An 18521-nucleotide genomic window follows, 5' to 3' on the forward strand; every position below is an offset into this window, starting at 1 on the left:
GTACCCTGCGTTCTGAACCATGCAAAATTGGTGGAATCTGCAGTGCGGACAATTTTCACACAGGAGCAAAAGAGAGAAATCGTATGGCTCACCCAGCTCTGGAGAGCTACAGGGGGTAATTTGTGGGAGCATACAGGTTGACATACTTCATGCTCACAATTCATCCCACCACATTCTGTCAGCTCTAACATGCTACAGAGGAGGGCTGCAGCAGTACAGTCAGATCTGGGGCTGTGGAACTTCTGTTAAACAATTGTGGCTTTGCTGCATCGTACGGAGTATATAGAGAACAGTGGGAACAGTAATACGTTTATCTGTATTACTTTCAGTAGTCAGTAGTTCAGGTTCAGGAGTCTGAATTTTCCATTCCAAATGTCTACTTCAGAATCCTGAACCACTTGCCCACAGTAGGCCAATGCTAACTCAGGAAGAAATGAAACACAATATATTGGATGTGGGTAAAAATAATGTAGTTGACACACACATATATATATATAGTTTTACAATGTATATAACCCTAACCCTCCATGTATATAATGCATATACCTATTTCTAAGATTAGATTTCCCAAAATACAGTATAAAAAAAAAACTAAAATATATTTTTCATGTATTCAAGTTTAAACATTAAGACTTAGAAGACTTTTTAATGTAAGGCAGGATTTTGCTTTATGAAAAACATCAATGGCATATGTAACGATTACTGTAAATCAGGACCTTGAATGTCTCCTACTTCACTGTGTCCCTATCATTGCACTGGGGCTCGGTGCTCAACTTGGACCAAAAAGAAGCGCAGTTTTTTTAGGCCTACCAGCCCGAGCAAGCGCTGCAGCGGTTCGAATGGCTGCTGGTTTGACTAGTGGAGCAGGATCAGGCAAATCAGGACGACGACTGAGGCCAGTAGAGAAGAGTCCAGTCCTGGGGCCCTGCTCTCCATCAGCAGCTCGTACTCTACCAGCGTTCTCACATAGCCCCCCTCTGAGGACACGCAGCTGTAGTTGCCTACCATTGCAGGGGACATGTTCTCTATGAGCAGCAGGCATTGCCCTTCTGCCTGGAGGCACGCTGTCGTCCTTCCATGGTGGTGCCAGCTGTAGTTGGCATGGCCAGACACAGTGGGGCACAGCAGGACGTGCTTGGCCAATGGGGGGACGTTGTAAAATTTTCGTGAACTGATAGATCTTTCGGTCTTACCTGTGGAACACAAGGAAAAAAAAAATCTGTATCTTGGTTTTGATACTGTATATAAAATGAACCAAGATTGGCCACAGAGAACCAGGTAAGTTTAGTTGGTGCAATTAACACCAAAATAGCAGTTGATTTTGTTTAAGATAATGTGTTATTGTTTTGCATTGTAGCGTTTGGTAAAAATGAAACAATACTATAAATTTCTTGTGTCGTTTGCTTGGGTGCAGTCAGCAGCCTCTGTCACCTGCACATATGATCACTGTTTTATTTATGTATTTTTGCTGGTGTTTGTATTTCATTGTATGCAGTATAACTGGCTACATGGAACTCCATTCCTTGGAACTGAATTACTGTCAGGACAGAAAGAGCATATTATTGCCATAAATCATGCAGCACACTGCCTTCAGAAATTGTGATGGCAAATGCTTTTTTGATCTAATGAGGTTATACTTTATTCCACTTGTATACATTTGAAGCAAACATATCATAGTGATTACAGTTTTATCTTGTATAAGCATTCTCTGTGCTGTACACTATACTAATATTAGCATTGTGAGATGGCCTGGAGCCTGCTAGATAAAGCATCAGGTTAACAAACATAACCAGCACCTGAAAGACTGACTTTCATCTGAAGGAGAGGTAATGTGCAATGAGAAGGAGCAGGGGACCGCATGCTGCATTACCAATGAAACTAATATTCTACTTTCCAGAAAAAGATGTCTGGTAACTTCACATTTTAAACGTCTTACCTGCCTCTTCGCACACCATATAGTTTCCATGCTCCACATCCTGAACCGTGTCACTGTTTCAAGAGGTGCACAAATTCTAAGTTAGAAATAGGTGATCAAAGATTCACTGGCTTTACTCTGCATGTTCCAACATAGTTGTACCTGCTGCTGCAGGAAATGTGAGCTGTAGTATTTGTAATATGTGAGCAGGGTATATGTGATTGGCTTTTGTCTATGGCCCTGTGCGTACTGTTTGACTAGCTGTATTCCTATTTTGTTCACTAAATTAACGGGCCTGCAGTCATAAAAGTGAGAGGACCTGTTTTAATGTTTCCAGAGGCAGTCACATGTTTTGTTTCAGCGGTACTGCTGAGGATAAACCCTATAACCAAGGTGGAACCAGCATGTGTATTTTCGTTTAAGAAAAATGATTTAATTGTTTCTGAAGCACAAATTAAGTATTAAGCTGGGGTCAAAGCAGGGACCTGCATCACAAAGCAGGATTACTGAATTCGCTGGATACCTGCACTGATTAAAGCCAGGAATGGCTCTTTTTACTTCGTTCCATGTTCCAGATTCACCTCATTTAGCCAGAGTAGTTGGTAAACAAAAACCTGCATACACTGGCATTCCAGGCCTGGGTTTGCCCAGACCCCTGCCATATATGGTGTGCTGAGTCTTACCTGGAGGCTGCAGTGCATATGGTCCCATCCCAGGTGCAGTTGAGGTCTCTGGCCTGGACACAGTCCTCACACCGTTGGCCATATTTCATGCAGCTGTGCAGGTCCAGTTCCTTACGGCTGGACATCAAATTCACATTATACTGCACAGAAGAAAGGAAGGATGAGGACTCAGGTGCTACTAATGCCGCTACTTGTCCAGTCAACAAAATTGCCAGTCCAGCCATTGTGCTAGAGTGTTCACTGTGATAGTTATATAGTATTAATTGCACCTCTTCTCCCTTCCCTAAAGTAATACCGTCTAACTGTTCTGAATTGCTTGTGTAACTCAGGTGTGTAAAAAAAAAAAAAAGCACACAGCATAACAGCCCCAAACCTAGTTTAAAACCATGAAAATGTAATCCTGACTATGAGGTTGAATTAGTTGCAATAGCTTTATACCTTTCTGGTGAGCTTCCACAGGTTGGGCTGGGCACAGAGAGCAGACGTAACACAAATAGCGACAGGACAGCACTGCCCAAGGGCATTGTGGGACACACCGTGGCTGGCTGCAGCACCGGGTCCTGATTGCTGGTTGTGGCTATGCTCTCGATCCGCAGCTCGTACTCTACCAGCGTTCTCTCGTAGCCCCTCTCTGAGGACACGCAGCTGTAGGTGCCCTCCATTGCAGGGGACATGTTCTCTATGAGCAGCAGGCATTGCCCCTCTGCCCGGGTGCATTCTGTCGTCTTTCCATGGTGGTGCCAGCTGTATTGGGCATGGCCAGACAGAGTGGGGCACTGCAGGACGTACCTGGCCGATGGGGGGAGGTAGTCAACTTTGCGAGGTGCCACATATTTGTCGGTCTTACCTGAGGAAGACAAGGAAAAAATCACTAGGAATAAATAAATAAATAAACCTGCACCTTGGTTTTGATATATTCTGTGGGGGAAAAAAAAGAACTGACCAAAAAAAACTGCAAGCTTATTGACAAGATGAACAACAAGATATTAGTTGGTTTTGTTTTAAGACAATTTGTTATTGTTTTACACTGTAGTGTTTGATAAAAATGCAGTAATACTGTGGATTTCCTGTGCCTTTTGCTTTATGGGTGTGGTCAGCAGCCTCTGTCACCTGCAAATATGATCATTGTTTTGTTTTTTTAGTTTTTTGTTTTTGCTTCTGTTCGCTTATCTTTATGCAGTAAAACTGGTTACATAGAACTCCAGTCCTTGGCACTGAATTACTGTCAGGACAGAAAGAGGATATGATTCCCATGAATCATGCAGAACGCCGCCTTAAAAAATTGTGATTGCAAATGAGATGTAAAAATGAGGCAAAAACATGTCTTGCTAACATGAGCGCAGTGGTTTTTGCCCTACTGAGTTTGCACTTTGTTCCACTTGTATACAATTGCAGCGAACATATCATAGTAATTACAGTTTTATCTTGTATAAGCATTCTCTGTGCTGTACACTATACTAATATTAGCATTGTGAGATGGGCCGGAGCCTGCTAGATAAAGCATCAGGTTGTTTAACAAACATAACCAGCACCTGAAAGACTGACTTTCATCTGAAGGAGAGGTAATGTGCAATGAGAAGGAGCAAGGGACCGCATGCTGCATTACCAATGAAACTAATATTCTACCTTCCAGAAAAAGATAAATTCACATTTTAAATGTCTTACCTGCTTCTTCGCACACCGTATAGTTTCCATGCTCCACATCCTGAACCGTGTCACTGTTTCAAGAAGGGCACAAATTATAAGTGTTAGAAATAGGTCATGAACAACCCACTCTGGCTTTGCTCAGGATGTTCCAGAATAGTCGTAACTGCTGCGGTAGGACGTGTGAGCTGTACTACTTGGATAACGTGGGCAGGGTATATGCGAGAGACTGGCTCTTGTCCATGGCTCTGTGCATACTGTTTGACTAGCCATATTCCTGTTCTGTTTGCAAGTTAGCGGGGCCTGCAGTCATGAAAGTGACCGGTCCTGTTTTAATGTTTACAGAGGCAGTCACATGTTTTGTTTCAATAATATTTGCTGAGGATAAGCCTTATTTGTGTTTTAAAAGCCAGAGTTGACCGAGCAGACTGTCGGCATTCTGTTGCTCCCATGTTTGTTCCTGCTTTTTTGCATACTACCAAGGTGGCACCAGTTTTAAGAAAAATGATTTCATTGTTTCTGTAGCACAAATTAAATTATTAAGCTGGGATCAAAGCAGGCACTTTGTTTTCTTGACAGTCAGTGTTGTGGAAAAAAGCACCTTGTGCTTGACCTTTGACCTTTTCTGAAATTGCAAGGTGTGTTTACAATTAAACGCAATCACGCTGCTGTGGATAGACATAAGGATATACGCTATATGGCAGAGGTGGACAACAGGGCCATATCCGTTTCTGGTTTTCATGCCAACTTCTGGCATTAGTTACTTTTTCATTTCTTGATGACATTTCTGTGTAAGTGCATGAATGACAGCTGAAGACTGTTCTTGTGTCCCAATATGAAGTGTTTTACTGTGATCTAATCTACAAGTGAACCTTAGCCATGGTAATTGGATGAAACAAAAACCTGCATATACACTGGCCCTCCAGGTCCAGGGGTCCAGGTCCAATTGCCTGAACCCCTGCCATATATGGTGTTCTAAGTCTTACCTGGAGGCTGCAGTGCATTTGGTCCCATCCCAGCCACAGTAGGGGTCTCTGGCCTGGACACACTCCTCGCACCGTTGGCCATATTCCATGCAGCTGTGCAGGTCCAGTTCCACGACCTCAGTGCTGGAGCTCACGTACATCTTCTTCTGCATGGTCACGAGGATGCGGACTCATTAGTGATGAGAAATCACAACTCCTGCTACTGCTACGAATGCTGCTAAGGCTGTCTCTTCTCCTGCTGACAAAACTGCCAGTCCAGCCATTGCAATAGTGTGTTTATTACAGTACAATCGGATATCATTTGTGGTACTAGAACCTTTTCTCCCTTTCCTAAATCAATCCTGTCTAACTGTTCTACATTGCCTGTGTAACTCATATGTAAGAAAGCATATAGCATAATGAAAGCCACAAATCTAATTTAAAACCATGGAATTGTAATCCTGACAACTAGGTTGAATTTGTTACAATAGCTTCATAGCTTCTGGTAAGTTTCCACAGGTTGGACTGGGCACACAGAGAGCAGACATAACACAGACTGTGACATGACAGCACTACCCAAGGGCATTGTGGGACACACCGTGGATGACTGCAGTAGCATGTTTTGGATGTGGGTTCTGTTGCCGAAAGGCTGCAGCTCAGCGATGACAAAAGTTGGACCTGCCTGCTCCAGCACCTTGTGCACCTTCCCGCTGTCTGCGTGAGTAATAGCATTTACACAGGCAACACCCTGTTTTCTCAGTGCTTTTCATATTGCTAATGTCATTCAGAAACTTCATTTGCTTCATTTTGGTAGGCTAATTTGTTCTAGGACCCACCTATACACCTACAATGTCACATTATACAATTGAAACTGAACCCATGTAACAAGCCTTTTATATCCTGACCACTGCTCCATGCTGTACTCAATATATGACAAGGATCAAGACAAGAGTGTCCAATCTTACCTGAAATTAGCTAGTGTGGGTGCAGATTTTTGTTTTAGACCAGATTCTAAATCAAGACACCTGATTCTACTTGTCAAGTTCCTGATTGAAGTCCATGATTACTTAATTAGTTAAAATCAGGGTCATAGTAATGGGCTAAAACAAAAACCTGCACTCAGACCGGACATTTTTGAGTAGGATTGGACACACCTGGCTTAAGATCTTAATACTTTATGGCTGCAGTACTGCTAGTATTAGGTTATGCATTTATGTTTTAAACAAACTAAGAAGTGTTGGAATAGTAAATTTCCAGTGATTAATTAAACATTTAGTCAAGACTAGTTTAGTTACGGATCTTTTTAATAATTCAATATAATGAAAACGGGTTATAGACTGTATGTACCCCCTTGAGTTTTGATAAACTTGCAAAAAATATTTTCAATGTCAATGAGTTTCTATAAGTCATGCAAGGACAATAATGGGGCACTTGTCAATTAACTTAACTAACAGATATAACTGAACTGCTTAGTAAAATGTGTAATGTGTGAGGACTCACCCAGAGATAAGAATAAGACGGTGTGCTGTACACCGCCCCTGCCAATCACAGTGTCAGCCCTGATGTGTCTGTAGTGGCGGTGACTGACCATGAAGGGGGACTTGTCATTCACAGGTCTGATCCAATCTTTCAGCTCTTGGTAGTCTTTCCTTTGCCTTAGCACTTCCCGGGGGAGATTCTGGCTGTTTTCAACGCACTGTGAGAAGCGTAAACGCGATGAAGTCTAACATGCCTACATGAACAGAACACGCTGAACGGCTATGCAATGACTGTCCTGCTGAAGCTTGCATATAGCTAAATGGTGAGAGAAAGGTGTTCAGTTTTAAAGCCTTAGGTTTGCGTACCGTTCTATTCCGACTGTTTGGTGAAGGCCCTCCACTGTTTTTGAATTTTGAGTTCATGAAGACGTCATCAATAGTACCCAAGGTGTACACACACACTGCCCTCATGCCCCTGTAGAAAACAACAGCTCAGAGTTTTGTTCTGTTTTGTTTCAGTGGTAAAAAAAAAAACAATGTAAGGCCTTTGACAAAAAGCTATTAAAGTCCAATATGCATTTTTGCATGAGATTAGATGTTTTGAAAGATTTATTACACATTCAGGCTTAGAGCAAAATGTATTTGTCTCCATAAGGTCACCAGTAAAAATGTAAATTGAATTTTTACCCCTTAGCAAACCTTGTTCTTAGTTTCTTTTGCATTTGAATTTACCTTAAAGTAATTTCAAGTGATCTATTTTCTGCAATGATCCTGAACAGATAATTTGCATTCATGCATTTTACGTTCAATGCTTATTTAACACCATATCGCTGGTATATGTTAAGTTGCTTTAAAACAATTTTATCACATCTACATATATCACACTGAACTGATATAATGTGCTAGAAATTGAAATTATATTCTGAATTATATTCAATGTGTAATTTTATTTTCCCAAGTGGTCTACGGATGCAACCGCAACAGCACGAGGAACGAGACTTGCAGTGATGTCGTACCATACATTGGTGAAGAGTGCATACACCTTGCTGTCTCTCCAGTTGGCTGCATGCAGGACATCCACATCCAGAATCTTGCTGAAGTGAATTCCACAGTAAAGCCGGGCACTCAGGAGCGAGGTCCAGAGCCCCTCCAGAATATTTTTGGTTCCACCGCGATCTACCTGGAGCAGAGAGGTACATCAGTTTAATGTCATGGTTATGGTCTCGTTCCTTCTCACTTCTACGCTTAAAGTAACCTACGGAGGGGTTCTACCACATGAAAGGACCTTCTATTAAATGATGTTCACACCCCTCCCCTCAAGAAACACTCCCAAACCCTTGATCAGAACATCAATTCCATTACACGTTGCACAGACATATGCTGACCTCCCTGTAGAGATTTTCTGGTTAACTCATAAATCTGATATTTGGGATGTGTACTGGAGTTAGTTAAATATTTTTGCTGTTTTCTTCAAAAGAAGGGGTGCAGTTATTACCTTGCACACCTGGACAACCTGGGAAACCCAACGGTCAGCGTCTGGGTGCTTATCCCGATTCCTCTGTGCCAAAAAGGCGTAGATTCTGTCCTGTAGTGGATCAGCCCTGGGCCCACTTATTGCCATGGCCACAAATCTCTGCTCTGCAGGGCCCAAATCGGCAAAAGACATTTACAGCTGTTCATCTCGTGTTTTTGAATATTATTTATAGGATAAATTAGTACAGGGGTGAGCTTTCAAACAAAAGCAGCCTGGTCAGAACAGTTGCTAATGCAAGACAAATACTTGAGCAGTTATCTCTGTGTTTAGGGTTATTACTTTAACAACAGATCCAATCTTTAAATGACTATAAGAAAAGAAAAAAAAAAATCTGCTGACCTGTTTTACTGGCAGGTGCTGAGAGTTTGCCGTTTGTCCCAAAGTGCCTACGGATGCCCACCCCATCGCCTCGGGCGTCAAGGTTGGCAGTGGTGAAAAGCTCCTCCTCTGAGGAAGATGTAGAAATTACCACAGCGCAAAATAACGTTGCCCTACCTCCCCTCATACAGAATTTACCACTTTGTCCCAAACTCCCCCAGTAGGATGTTGACAGTTCATTTCAATTAACCACAGTGTATGTTGACGCAATTTTTAGTAAGGTATTTACCAATGTAGAGGGATGGTGCTTTCTCTTTCACAGAGAATGGAGCTATTCCTTCAGCTGGAAATGATGAGCAGGTGCCAAATTCAGATTGTTTCTGGAAAAACAAAACTTTCTGTGCTTTAGGATGGCTAGTCCTGGACATTATATTACAAGGCAGCAGAACCCTGGTATTCCTAATGAATAAATAAAAAGGAACATGGTAGGAATATGATCTGCCATACCATATAACAGCACACTGGGAGGATGCCATTTGTTCCACAAACAAAAATGTCTGTTCTTCCTTTGAATGTATGCAGGATGGTGATGTCATGTTCACAGCTGTCCTAAAAATGTAATTACGATTTAGTTACCATAGTAGCAAATTGTTTCAATATAATCCACCATTTATTCAAAAAAATTTTGAATCCCCTACCAGTTTAGGTGCAAATGTAGCTCAATAATTATTTTGTTTTAAATACTCACAGTTGAATTTTGGTCCTTACATTCATTTTCAAACAAGGTGACCTAGCCAAGCAACAAAAAAGGAAATGAGAGATTATCTTTTTACCTCTTTTGTTATACACAATGGTATAATCAACAGATCCAACTGTGCATGTACAATATGGTATTCCAATTAACCCATGCAACCTGAGTCTAAACATGAGTGTAATTTGAAGTATTTTATGTGTCTTCCAACACCAAGCAGACCAACACCAAGAAGCAGACACGTTCTGAAGAGCTCTCCCCGCTAGCTAAAATTTGTCCAGGAGGAACAAAGTGGGAACAAACCCTATACATTAAGCCTACCTCTTTTGACTGGCTGGGGTTCTGGAAATCAATGTAGGACAGCGTTCCGTGGCCTCCAACATAAATGCTGTCATTGTGTGGTCCCTGAACGATCTCGGTGCGGTCATGTGTCCCATTGCGGCTGTGCCTCCTGAATGTCATATCTGAAAGCACGTGGAGCAAAACGTATTTGCACCTGCTCCCTAAAACAGAACACTGGAACACTGCAGGCTTGCATCATAAAACTTACGTAAAAAAGGATTTCCGTAATTACACTACAGTGGAAGTTTTTCTCGTGAAGAATTTCATTGGGGTTAGGTGGCTGTTCATGAGAAAATATGTGAACAAAATGAGCCATTTTTCATGAACAATGGGCACTGTGTTTGAAATACTGAAGAGGCGTTTTAAATTGCTCAATCAGTTGCTAGTGCAAATGCTTTGAAGTTACTCAGTGTAAGTTTTGTTGAGATTCCAAGTTACAAATGTGGGGAATTTTCAGTCGTTTCATTGTCTTGGATATTAACGATCTGATTTTAACATATAATTCAAGTCATGTTGCCAACAGCATTATAATGAAGTAATAGTACAGTACACAATTGATAAAGTTTTAGAAGTGGTTCTTTGGCTTGTAAAGCTTTTGACGAATGTGTTAGCAGTAGATAAAGGTTAAAAAAAAAAAGGTAATAGGGTAAAATATATTTAACTGGGGGAAAAATAGACCTTGTTAGAATTTAGAGAACGAGAATGTATAGCGCAATAAAACAACCTAAATAAATACAGGTCATCATTTAATCTCCAAATTTTATATTTATTAACACCTCAAATGTATGCTGAGATACAGAAGGTACTGACATTTTCAGGTAATATAACAGATTGCAAATGAGTGACAGCCAGTCGGCTATTTCGAATAAGTAGGGTGAATTCAGCAAATGTGGGACACTTTTTGGTATATTCAGTGGGAGACTATCAAAAACTTTTTTTACTTGCACCAGTGATGTTTCTAGGAATTGTTTTAAGTCTTATTAACATCTATGTGTGAAATTTTTTTTTTAATGCGTTTTTGTATAGAAGATGAACACCCTTAAACATAGCATAGCACCCTCTTTCACTCAGTCGGAGTATTCCAGTGAAGTGGGACAGTCATTTCAAAGCTTAACCCATTAATGTCCTATAGTGGAAGTTTTGAAATTCCTTTGGTATACTTTTCAAGCTAGGTGAGCTGATCTCAAATCTGTTATATTCAAATCGGCCAATGTATAAGACAGTATTTCTTGCTTTTCTTAACATACTATTTTTAGTATTTAGTCAAAATGATTTCAAGTTTTTTTGATTATTCATGAAATAATCCCTAGAAACATAAGTTAGGAGTGTCAGATCTTTATCATTTTTGGTACACAGAGTCCAGACTCTTACTGTTAAAGTGCAAAAAGAAATATGAAATATATTACTCATTCATTGTATAGCCAGGAAAATATACAGGCATGCACATACTTCAAAACCATGTATATAGAATTCCTATGGGATTTATAACATTAGTGATGTCTTTCCATTTTATATAAGTTCTTTTTCACTGAAAATGTGTTGCTCTCTCTCTATCTCTCACACACACACACAAACTCTGTTGCATGTAATTTTATGTAACCTCAATGTATTTATTATGATGTTCTCATCACCATATGATACATTTAAAATTATTTTCTGTGTAAACTAAAAATAAAGCTTCAAGCACAAAAGTAGTGTATGTAATGTTAAGTTTCTAAACTACACTGCATTTAGATTGCATTTGAATAAAAGAGTTTGAAAAGATGTACTTGAATTGCAGACAATTTATCCTGAACTAAAATCACATAAAGCAACTGAACGCAACTGTGTTCTATCACTGGGTGGCACAGTTTTCCTGAAATTAGCAAAAGAAATATCAATAAGATTTATGATTTTATCATACTTTTTGTGTAAAAAAATGTACTTGTTACTAAAAAACAGTAAGATGGACAGTACTGACAGACACCAAATAATTATCAGTATGGTTTAAACTAGCACGTAAGTGTATAAACCTGTGGTAAATTGTAGGTTTATTACACCAGGACTGATTAAAGCGTTGTCCCACTTCACCTGAAAAACCTGCCCCCCCCCCCCCCCCATCATAAAAACTAAAGACAATATGACTAAAAAAAACTATTTTGACTAGTGTTTTAACCGCTATATTGCAGATCAAAAGAGGACGTTTTTCACTCGTTTTTATTAACCTAGTAACCTTATCATTCCTTAGTGTCATTTCACATGCCGGTCCACTTTCAGTTCACTTGCAATGATCAGGCTTCGTTTGACGGCTGACCACGCCCACTGTAAAGACGGCAGTCCGATAAAAACAATTGTTGAATTCAAGAATGTTTTTTTTTTTTTTTGATCGCCTGTTGATTCTTACATGGCAGAGTAATGCAAAGCTTAAGTGTCCCACATCTGCTGATCTCCCACATTCGTCCATTTTATCGAATCGCACAGAAGTTACTTGAATCTTGAAACATTATTTATTTCGTGATAAATGCCAGTTGGGACAGTATAAAGTTTTTTTATGAATTAAAAAGTGAAATGAAATGAAAAAGATCCAACGTCATTAATACAATAAATTAATACCTTAATTCAGACATGTTTTTGAGAGATATTTTATTCGGGTTTCGGGAGGAAAATACTAAATATACAGCCTATATGTGTAGATACGGTCAATTAGAGTAGCCTAATCTATGCCAAAAAGTACGCTGCGATAGAAAGTGTGCGCGACCACGTATGTAATATATTTTTCAGCAGATCACTGCCGATATTTCTATACAGTCATGGCAATTATTAGTTGAAGAAACATTAATTTACATTAAAATGAATTTAAACGTTTATGAAATTGCATGCTATTAAAAGCAATAATAGTAGGCTAAATTACTAGAAATGCTTCAGGCAATTAATTTGTCGTGGATGTAGCGGCAGTGTGAACTTTCTTGTAAGCTCATTGTTACTTTACCTTTCGGCGTCAGAATTATTCGTGGGTTGTGGTGATACTCCGAAGCATTTGCGATGTTCAAAGTGGAAAAGACCGCGTATAAGATCCAGATAGATAGCAACATTCTCTCCAGGAGCAACTCACGGTTCGCAGAACTATATCAGAATGATTATCTCCAGCGACGTCATTTGCTGCGTCTGTCAGGCTCAGAGATGGTTCTGAGCCTTAGTAGTGCGTGTGACCTCATCAAATCAAATGATTCAATCGTGTTTTTTTTCATGTTAGGTGACAATGTGGCTGTTTGTGGCTTAGAGGCAATTCATTGGTCGCATTACCCTTGTATTACTATGGAAGATGTTATAACCTGGATATTATTGGATCACGGTTTGCTTTTTTGATTAATGTTTACTTTTGGCTGTGTAATGGAGGGCTACCATCTGGTCTTAAGAACAGGAAATCATTCTTGCCCTCTTGCCTTAACTGGTAGGTGGGGTTTCGACAAATGTTTTTTTAAACATTTTTAAGTGACCTGCTATGAATCTCAGAAACCTGGGTTTCATACATCAATCTTAATGTTTTTGATGACATTTAATGCAGGCTGTACCTTCCTGGATAACACCATAAGCAGGACATGTTTCCAGGTAATCATTCTGTTGAGTGCTGAGCTTTTAATGCATCTCAGTATAATTTCAATTCATTTAAATTTCTGCTGGATGGCAAGGCCATACTATGAAAATGCAACAGCACTCATTGTGACACTAATTTTAATAAAGTTGATCTTAGGGCCCATACAGTTCCTATGTCCCTAAAAGCCAGCAGGGTAATGAAGCACACAGAGCAGCAGCTTTTGGATCAGCTGACAGCCTGTAAACTCACTGTGAAATCACGTCCGCTGCATGCAAGCTAGAAGTACTGAGCTTGGTGATCTGTCAGAGTCCGGGCCATAGACATACTAATGGAAGTGACAGATTGCAGGTTACTGAAAGGAGGGGATGGAGGATTGAAGGAAGGGGTAGGCTTGTGTGTGTGTGTGTGTGTGTGTGAGAGAGAGAGAGAGAGAGAGAGAGAGAGATTGGATTTCTAGATTCCCACACAACTGTATCTACACCATAAGAACAGCGTTTTTAGCGACTATCTCTGGCGCAGTGCAGGGTCATTGGAGACAGTCTAAAGCCAGCTTTTCTTTTTTTTCAGTTTGATTATGATGTGTATGCAGTAGGGGAAATGAATATATTAATGCTGTAGATAGGATTTTTTTTTCAAGCAACGATGTCCTACCTATAGCCTCAGACTATCATTGAACATATCTGCCTAACAACAGCATATCTGTCACTGAGGACGCTACAAATGAAAATTATTATTGCTTCCAAAAAGGATCTTTAGAAAGAAAAACAGAAGAAGTGTGCTGAGGAAAGAGCGTGTGTGAACGATCAAAAAAAGAGGAGAAAAACATAAAAGGGAAAGCAGTGGACGAGTGGTTCTTAGAGCAGAGACTGGCTGAAGACTGCAGCCTGGGCTGGAGAGCCAGCGAACTGAGGAAGAGGAGGAATGCGGCGGCTGGCACAGGATGCTAATCTGCATCAGAGGAAGGGGCAGGGCAGCGGTGTGTGAATGAGCTGGGGTGAACAGAGGTGATCGTGCAACAGTAGGGTCACATCCCTGCCCCTGTGGCAGAAGCTCTGTAGAGTTTTTTTTTCTCCCAGTTGACCCCATGCCCTATCAGGAGGAGGAGTGCCCCGAGCAGCCGCTCTGGCGGTCGGTACTCCAGTTCTGCTGCAAGGGGATGATCGAGGGCATCATCGTCCTGCTTTTCATCTGGCTGCTGGTGCAGGTCCTGTTCACCAAACACCAGGAAGGTACAGTGTGGTGCTCTACGCCTATTTTACTTCCTCTTACAGCATTCCATGTGTCCATTCTCTTTCCATTTGAATGCCCTCAAATATTATTAAAAACTATCCTCCCATATTCATAACTAACATCCTTTAATAACCTCAACTATTCTTATGTGACTGAGCTGTTGATTCAAAACTGATATAGATGAGATATTTGCTGACCTTTGTTCTTTGTCCTATTGTTGGTTGTGAGTTTATGCTACCTGCACATTTAAAGGTATTTTAACCATGTATTTCTGTTAACATCAATTAAACATCAATTGTATTACAACTTTTAAATATATAGCTCATCACTCTAACAATAACTAATCTCAGTTTATTGACTGAGCATCACAAGATTTCAAGAAGATAAGGTGAAGAAAACTGTTTCCATTTATAATTTTGTTGCACTAAAATACCACCAAAAACGGATTATTAGTATTTGTTAGTGGATAGAGGGCAGCATCTCTCTGAATGCTGACATTCTGAATTATTTCACGGTGGTGTATTTCCTGCTTGTCAGTGCTTTCTGAATGTGCCCCCTGCTTGTCTCCCTGCACAGTTCACTTACAGCTCCTGCTTGGAGTGGGTCTGGCTCTCTTCTGTTTGAGCCTGATTCTGGGCTGCGTTCTATGCGGGTGCTGGAGGAGGTCCCCTCTGTCCCAAGACAAGGAGGCTGCGATTGCTCCTCTTCCCACGCCTTGTGATCAACCCCTAAGCTCCTCCCCCTCTGGTGACACCACACCGGTCGAGCAGCGGTATGAGGAACTGGACGGGGACACCCTGGAGCAGCCCTCCTCGCTGAGCTGCTCCACCCCGTCTGACGGCGACTCTGTCGACCTGCCGTTCATCCCGCGCCGGCGTGCCACCTCGGAGCGGAACGAGCACCCCAAGTCCTTCTTCCCCCTGCGCCGACTTGGCTCGTCTGTGGCCTCGCTCTCGTCACGCACGGCCTGTGGCCGGTCCTCCCTGTCCTCCCTGCCCAGGCTGGGCCTGCTCTCCATTACCCGGCGGGTGCTGGAGCGCCGCTGCACTGTGACGGGCGACAGCCTTCTGCACAGTGAGCACAGCGGGCTGACCAGCCCCACCCTCAGCACTCTCTCCTCAGATTCTGTGTTCCAGCCCCAGGCTCTGTCAGAGGAGCTCTACTTCCGCCATTACGGCTCTGGTTGCAGCAGTCGCGAACCAGCCTCTCAGCTGCACTTCTCTCTGCTCTTCTCTCTGGCTCGGGGCTCTCTGATGGTCAACATCCTTGGCATATCGAGAGTTCCTCCGGTCAGCCTGGGAGGGGTTTCTGTGCATGCCAGCCTGCCCCCACTCTGCCCCACTCCTAAGAAGTTATTGATCCAGCGATGTAGCCTAAGCCATGAGTTTCAGAGCCAGAGCTTCACTTTGCAAGTGGGATCGATCGAGGAGCTCCAGAGATGCACGCTGAAAATGTCCATCTTTGCCCAAGATTTGTCTGGCCTAAAGGAGGAGCCACTGGGGGAGCTAGAGCTTCTGTGTTCAGAACTGGACTGGGAGCCCAACCACACCATCCCCTGCAGTAAGGAGCTAAGCCCATCAACATCCAGGGTTAAAAAGGTAAGAAACAATGCTGTAAAACTAAGTAGGTGAGGCTTCCCAGGCTACCTGTTGTTTTCACAGAGAGATTGCCCCCAATCAGAGCAAATTTTGGCAGGTCCCTCAGAGTACTGTGTGATCTGTTGAATGTAAAACAGTCACTGGCTCACAAGTGACTGCATCAGAGGACTGCACACACTTCAGCAGCAGTGCTCCTTACACATGGTGAGGGATACACAATGGTGACTTGAGATGTCCTCGCTATTGTGGACTTTCATATGAAGGGTGCACCTGCTAGTCCTTGTTTTCAGTCTCCATGTTCAGCAGGCTTATGTAGATAGGCATGCATGGCATGCATTCACCCACCAAGCTAGAGCCTACCTACATGGATGTGGCTCCTTCTGCAGTGCTGTACTTCATTGGGCTATATCATTAAGTTTCTTGCGTATGATTGATAGATGGTGCCTTTCCCAGAGATTACTATTTTTAACTAGGTCTTCGGAATAAAGATTTGCTTGGTTGGTCATGTAAGGGGTTAAATGAATAGAAATAAAGTAAATACTATGTGGTGCAGTAGGAAAACAGAGTTGCCCTGTTTACTGTGCAATCGAGTGTTTATTTCTTGTTGTGTCTCAGAGTTTGAGTTCCCCAGACCCACCAGGTCCAAGGCTATTGGCCGGCTCTCAGGAGCCTATTGGTCAGCTCTATATCCTGCTGCAGTACCAGGCCATTGCCCATCGCATTAAGGTCATGGTTCAGAAGGCAGAAAATTTGGCCATGCTGACCCAAATGACGGGGGCGCAAGGTACGGCACCATATCCTCCTTATTTTAATATCTTAAAAACCATGAAACCATTACGCAAATATTTTTTTCTTTTCAGGAGCAGTCTTTAGCATTTCCCAAGCAAAATCTCAAAAAGACCTAAGAGGAGTTATTCATATAAATACGTTCTTTACTCAAAGCCTTCATGGGTAATATAGGCAAAATGTGCACATGGAAGTTAAGATTTTAATGTTGAGAATGCTGACAAATCATATTTTCCTAAAATTTCTGGACTAAAAGGTAGAAAAGTGAGAGTATTCTACATACTGAGTGATGGTTTATAAATGGAATGCCACATGCTCAGGATGTTTTGTAAATCCTAGAAGGTTATCAGTGCTCAGCTCGATGGGTAAAGTGCACCATGATGTCAGAGTGGGGATTAATCTATTGTCTGACAGGACCAGAGAGCTGCAGAGGATCATGCTGATTATAATAACCTTGTATTTTTAATCCTTCTCTCACTATTCAAAATCCCCAAGATGATCTTCTGACTCCTGCATGATGTCATCTCATGAGCTGGCTCTCAGGCCGCTGTGAACACACGACACGCACGTGCGACACAGACTTGAATTCCGAGGCTTCGTTCCGCTATAGAGTGAGGCCACTCAATGAGGAGGGTTTATGACTGGTGTGGTTCATGCACGTGGTGTACACTTTGGTAACAGGCTCAGCAGCTGTTCCCTTGGGGTTAATTAACACCAGAGAAAGAGGTGTGGTGATGCTCAGAGCTGCACTCACTGATGGCTTGTCCCCCACAGATCACTATGTGGTAATCAACCTTCTTCACGAGGGCAGGGTGATTGGCTCGAAAGAGACCAAAGGGACAGGCAGGTACGACGCGGTGTGGAACACCCCCTTCCTATTTGACCTGCCACCTGGCGATGTCACTCAGCTGCCCCTTGTCCTGGAATTTATAGTTATGCAGGTAAGCTGCTAAATTGGACTCATCTGAATGTTCAATTATTTGTTGCTTTCAATATAAGACAATGTAAGATCAAACCATGTTTCTGCAGGCTGGTTTTTTCTTTTCAGACCCCTGATTGGTGTTCAATTAGAAATGATAAAGCAGGAGAGCAATCTCTCTCTCTTCTCTCTCTCTCTCTCATAGGGGCGGGTATTTGTAAAGAGCAGCGAGCTGGGCCGTGTTCTGATTGGCAGTGTGGCGCCCGAGGCAGGGCAGGCTCACTGGTGGGACATGTGTAGCAGGGAGCAGGTGGAGACGGCACGCTGGCATGCTATCCTGCCTAAATCACCATAGAAGAAATGCGGCATCAGAGACTGACGGCTTTATCCACCAGGCTCTCCACTCCCATTTTCACATAATTTCCCTTATTCCAACATTGGAACCCTAGACCAAGGGGGTGGGGAGAATACCAGAGGATCTGGCTTTGCTGCATATAAAGTTGACCTCATAAAGCTTTGGCCAGCAGGGTTTGTATAGATGAGTTCTGAGTAGAGTTGAACTGCCTACCTCTGACAATGCACAGGGAATTAGCAGGGACGCTAGCGAAACTTCCTGTTATACCTAGGTTTTGGAACATCAGGAAGTCTGACAGCCTGTCTGCGACTGATTGTCTCAATTGCTATTACATTTGACATTCAGTCCAGTTTACAGAAGCAGCGTATGTTAAATTCCATGCTCAGTGGTACATGTGGCAGTGCTTCACCTGGGGTTCGAACCTGCAAC

The 18521-nt window shown here is 42.2% G+C and overlaps 2 protein-coding genes and 1 long non-coding RNA gene across 4 annotated transcripts; 2 read left to right on the forward strand and 1 right to left on the reverse strand.

The window, feature by feature from the left end:
* Positions 1-582: 582 nt before the first annotated feature.
* On the reverse strand, positions 583-12790 carry LOC135241507 (semaphorin-7A-like). Of its 2 annotated transcripts, XM_064311985.1 has the most exons (17): positions 12599-12790; positions 9610-9752; positions 9286-9327; positions 9045-9146; positions 8827-8917; positions 8559-8666; positions 8181-8323; positions 7702-7865; positions 7052-7160; positions 6708-6903; positions 5806-5921; positions 5229-5374; positions 4264-4316; positions 3135-3445; positions 2599-2738; positions 1937-1989; positions 583-1193 (listed from the first exon to the last, which is right to left on the reverse strand). In XM_064311985.1, exons 1-17 carry the CDS (start codon positions 12699-12701, stop codon positions 856-858), a joined length of 2358 nt encoding a protein of 785 aa, XP_064168055.1. In that variant the 5' UTR covers positions 12702-12790; the 3' UTR covers positions 583-855. The 2 variants fall into 2 exon arrangements, with proteins under 2 accessions (XP_064168055.1, XP_064168056.1); XM_064311986.1 differs by lacking the exons at positions 583-1193; positions 1937-1989 and having other exon boundaries at positions 2605-2738; positions 3037-3445.
* Positions 5789-7757, forward strand: LOC135241510 (uncharacterized). The gene is made up of 3 exons (XR_010326011.1): positions 5789-5925; positions 6822-7008; positions 7645-7757. It is a non-coding gene; the product is annotated as an uncharacterized LOC135241510 (long non-coding RNA).
* A 911-nt stretch (positions 12791-13701) lies between the features above and the next one.
* LOC135241509 (synaptotagmin-4-like) lies at positions 13702-18194 on the forward strand. Its single transcript, XM_064311991.1, has 5 exons — positions 13702-14433; positions 15011-16032; positions 16648-16816; positions 17593-17759; positions 17943-18194. The coding sequence occupies exons 1-5, from the start codon at positions 14289-14291 to the stop codon at positions 18090-18092; spliced, it is 1653 nt and encodes a 550-aa protein (XP_064168061.1). The 5' UTR covers positions 13702-14288; the 3' UTR covers positions 18093-18194.
* The last annotated feature ends 327 nt before the right edge of the window (positions 18195-18521 follow it).

The sequence above is a fragment of the Anguilla rostrata genome, chromosome 16 (assembly GCF_018555375.3).
Source record: "Anguilla rostrata isolate EN2019 chromosome 16, ASM1855537v3, whole genome shotgun sequence".
NCBI classification, from domain to species: Eukaryota; Metazoa; Chordata; class Actinopteri; order Anguilliformes; family Anguillidae; genus Anguilla; species Anguilla rostrata.

What these genes read in the sequence shown, in the direction of transcription:
- LOC135241507 (XM_064311985.1), bottom strand. Translation starts at nt 12,701, where the DNA reads ATGTTGCTATCTATCTGGATCTTATACGCGGTCTTTTCCACTTTGAAC. An exon ending in GTAAGGACCAAAATTCAACT is followed by an intron (nt 9,147 to 9,285) that starts GTGAGTATTTAA and finishes TTACATTTTTAG; the next exon opens with GACAGCTGTGAACATGACAT. An exon ending in CAAACAGTCGGAATAGAACG is followed by an intron (nt 6,904 to 7,051) that starts GTACGCAAACCT and finishes CGCTTCTCACAG; the next exon opens with TGCGTTGAAAACAGCCAGAA.
- LOC135241509 (XM_064311991.1), top strand. Translation starts at nt 14,289, where the DNA reads ATGCCCTATCAGGAGGAGGAGTGCCCCGAGCAGCCGCTCTGGCGGTCG. An exon ending in GTTCACCAAACACCAGGAAG is followed by an intron (nt 14,434 to 15,010) that starts GTACAGTGTGGT and finishes CTCCCTGCACAG; the next exon opens with TTCACTTACAGCTCCTGCTT. An exon ending in CAACATCCAGGGTTAAAAAG is followed by an intron (nt 16,033 to 16,647) that starts GTAAGAAACAAT and finishes GTTGTGTCTCAG; the next exon opens with AGTTTGAGTTCCCCAGACCC.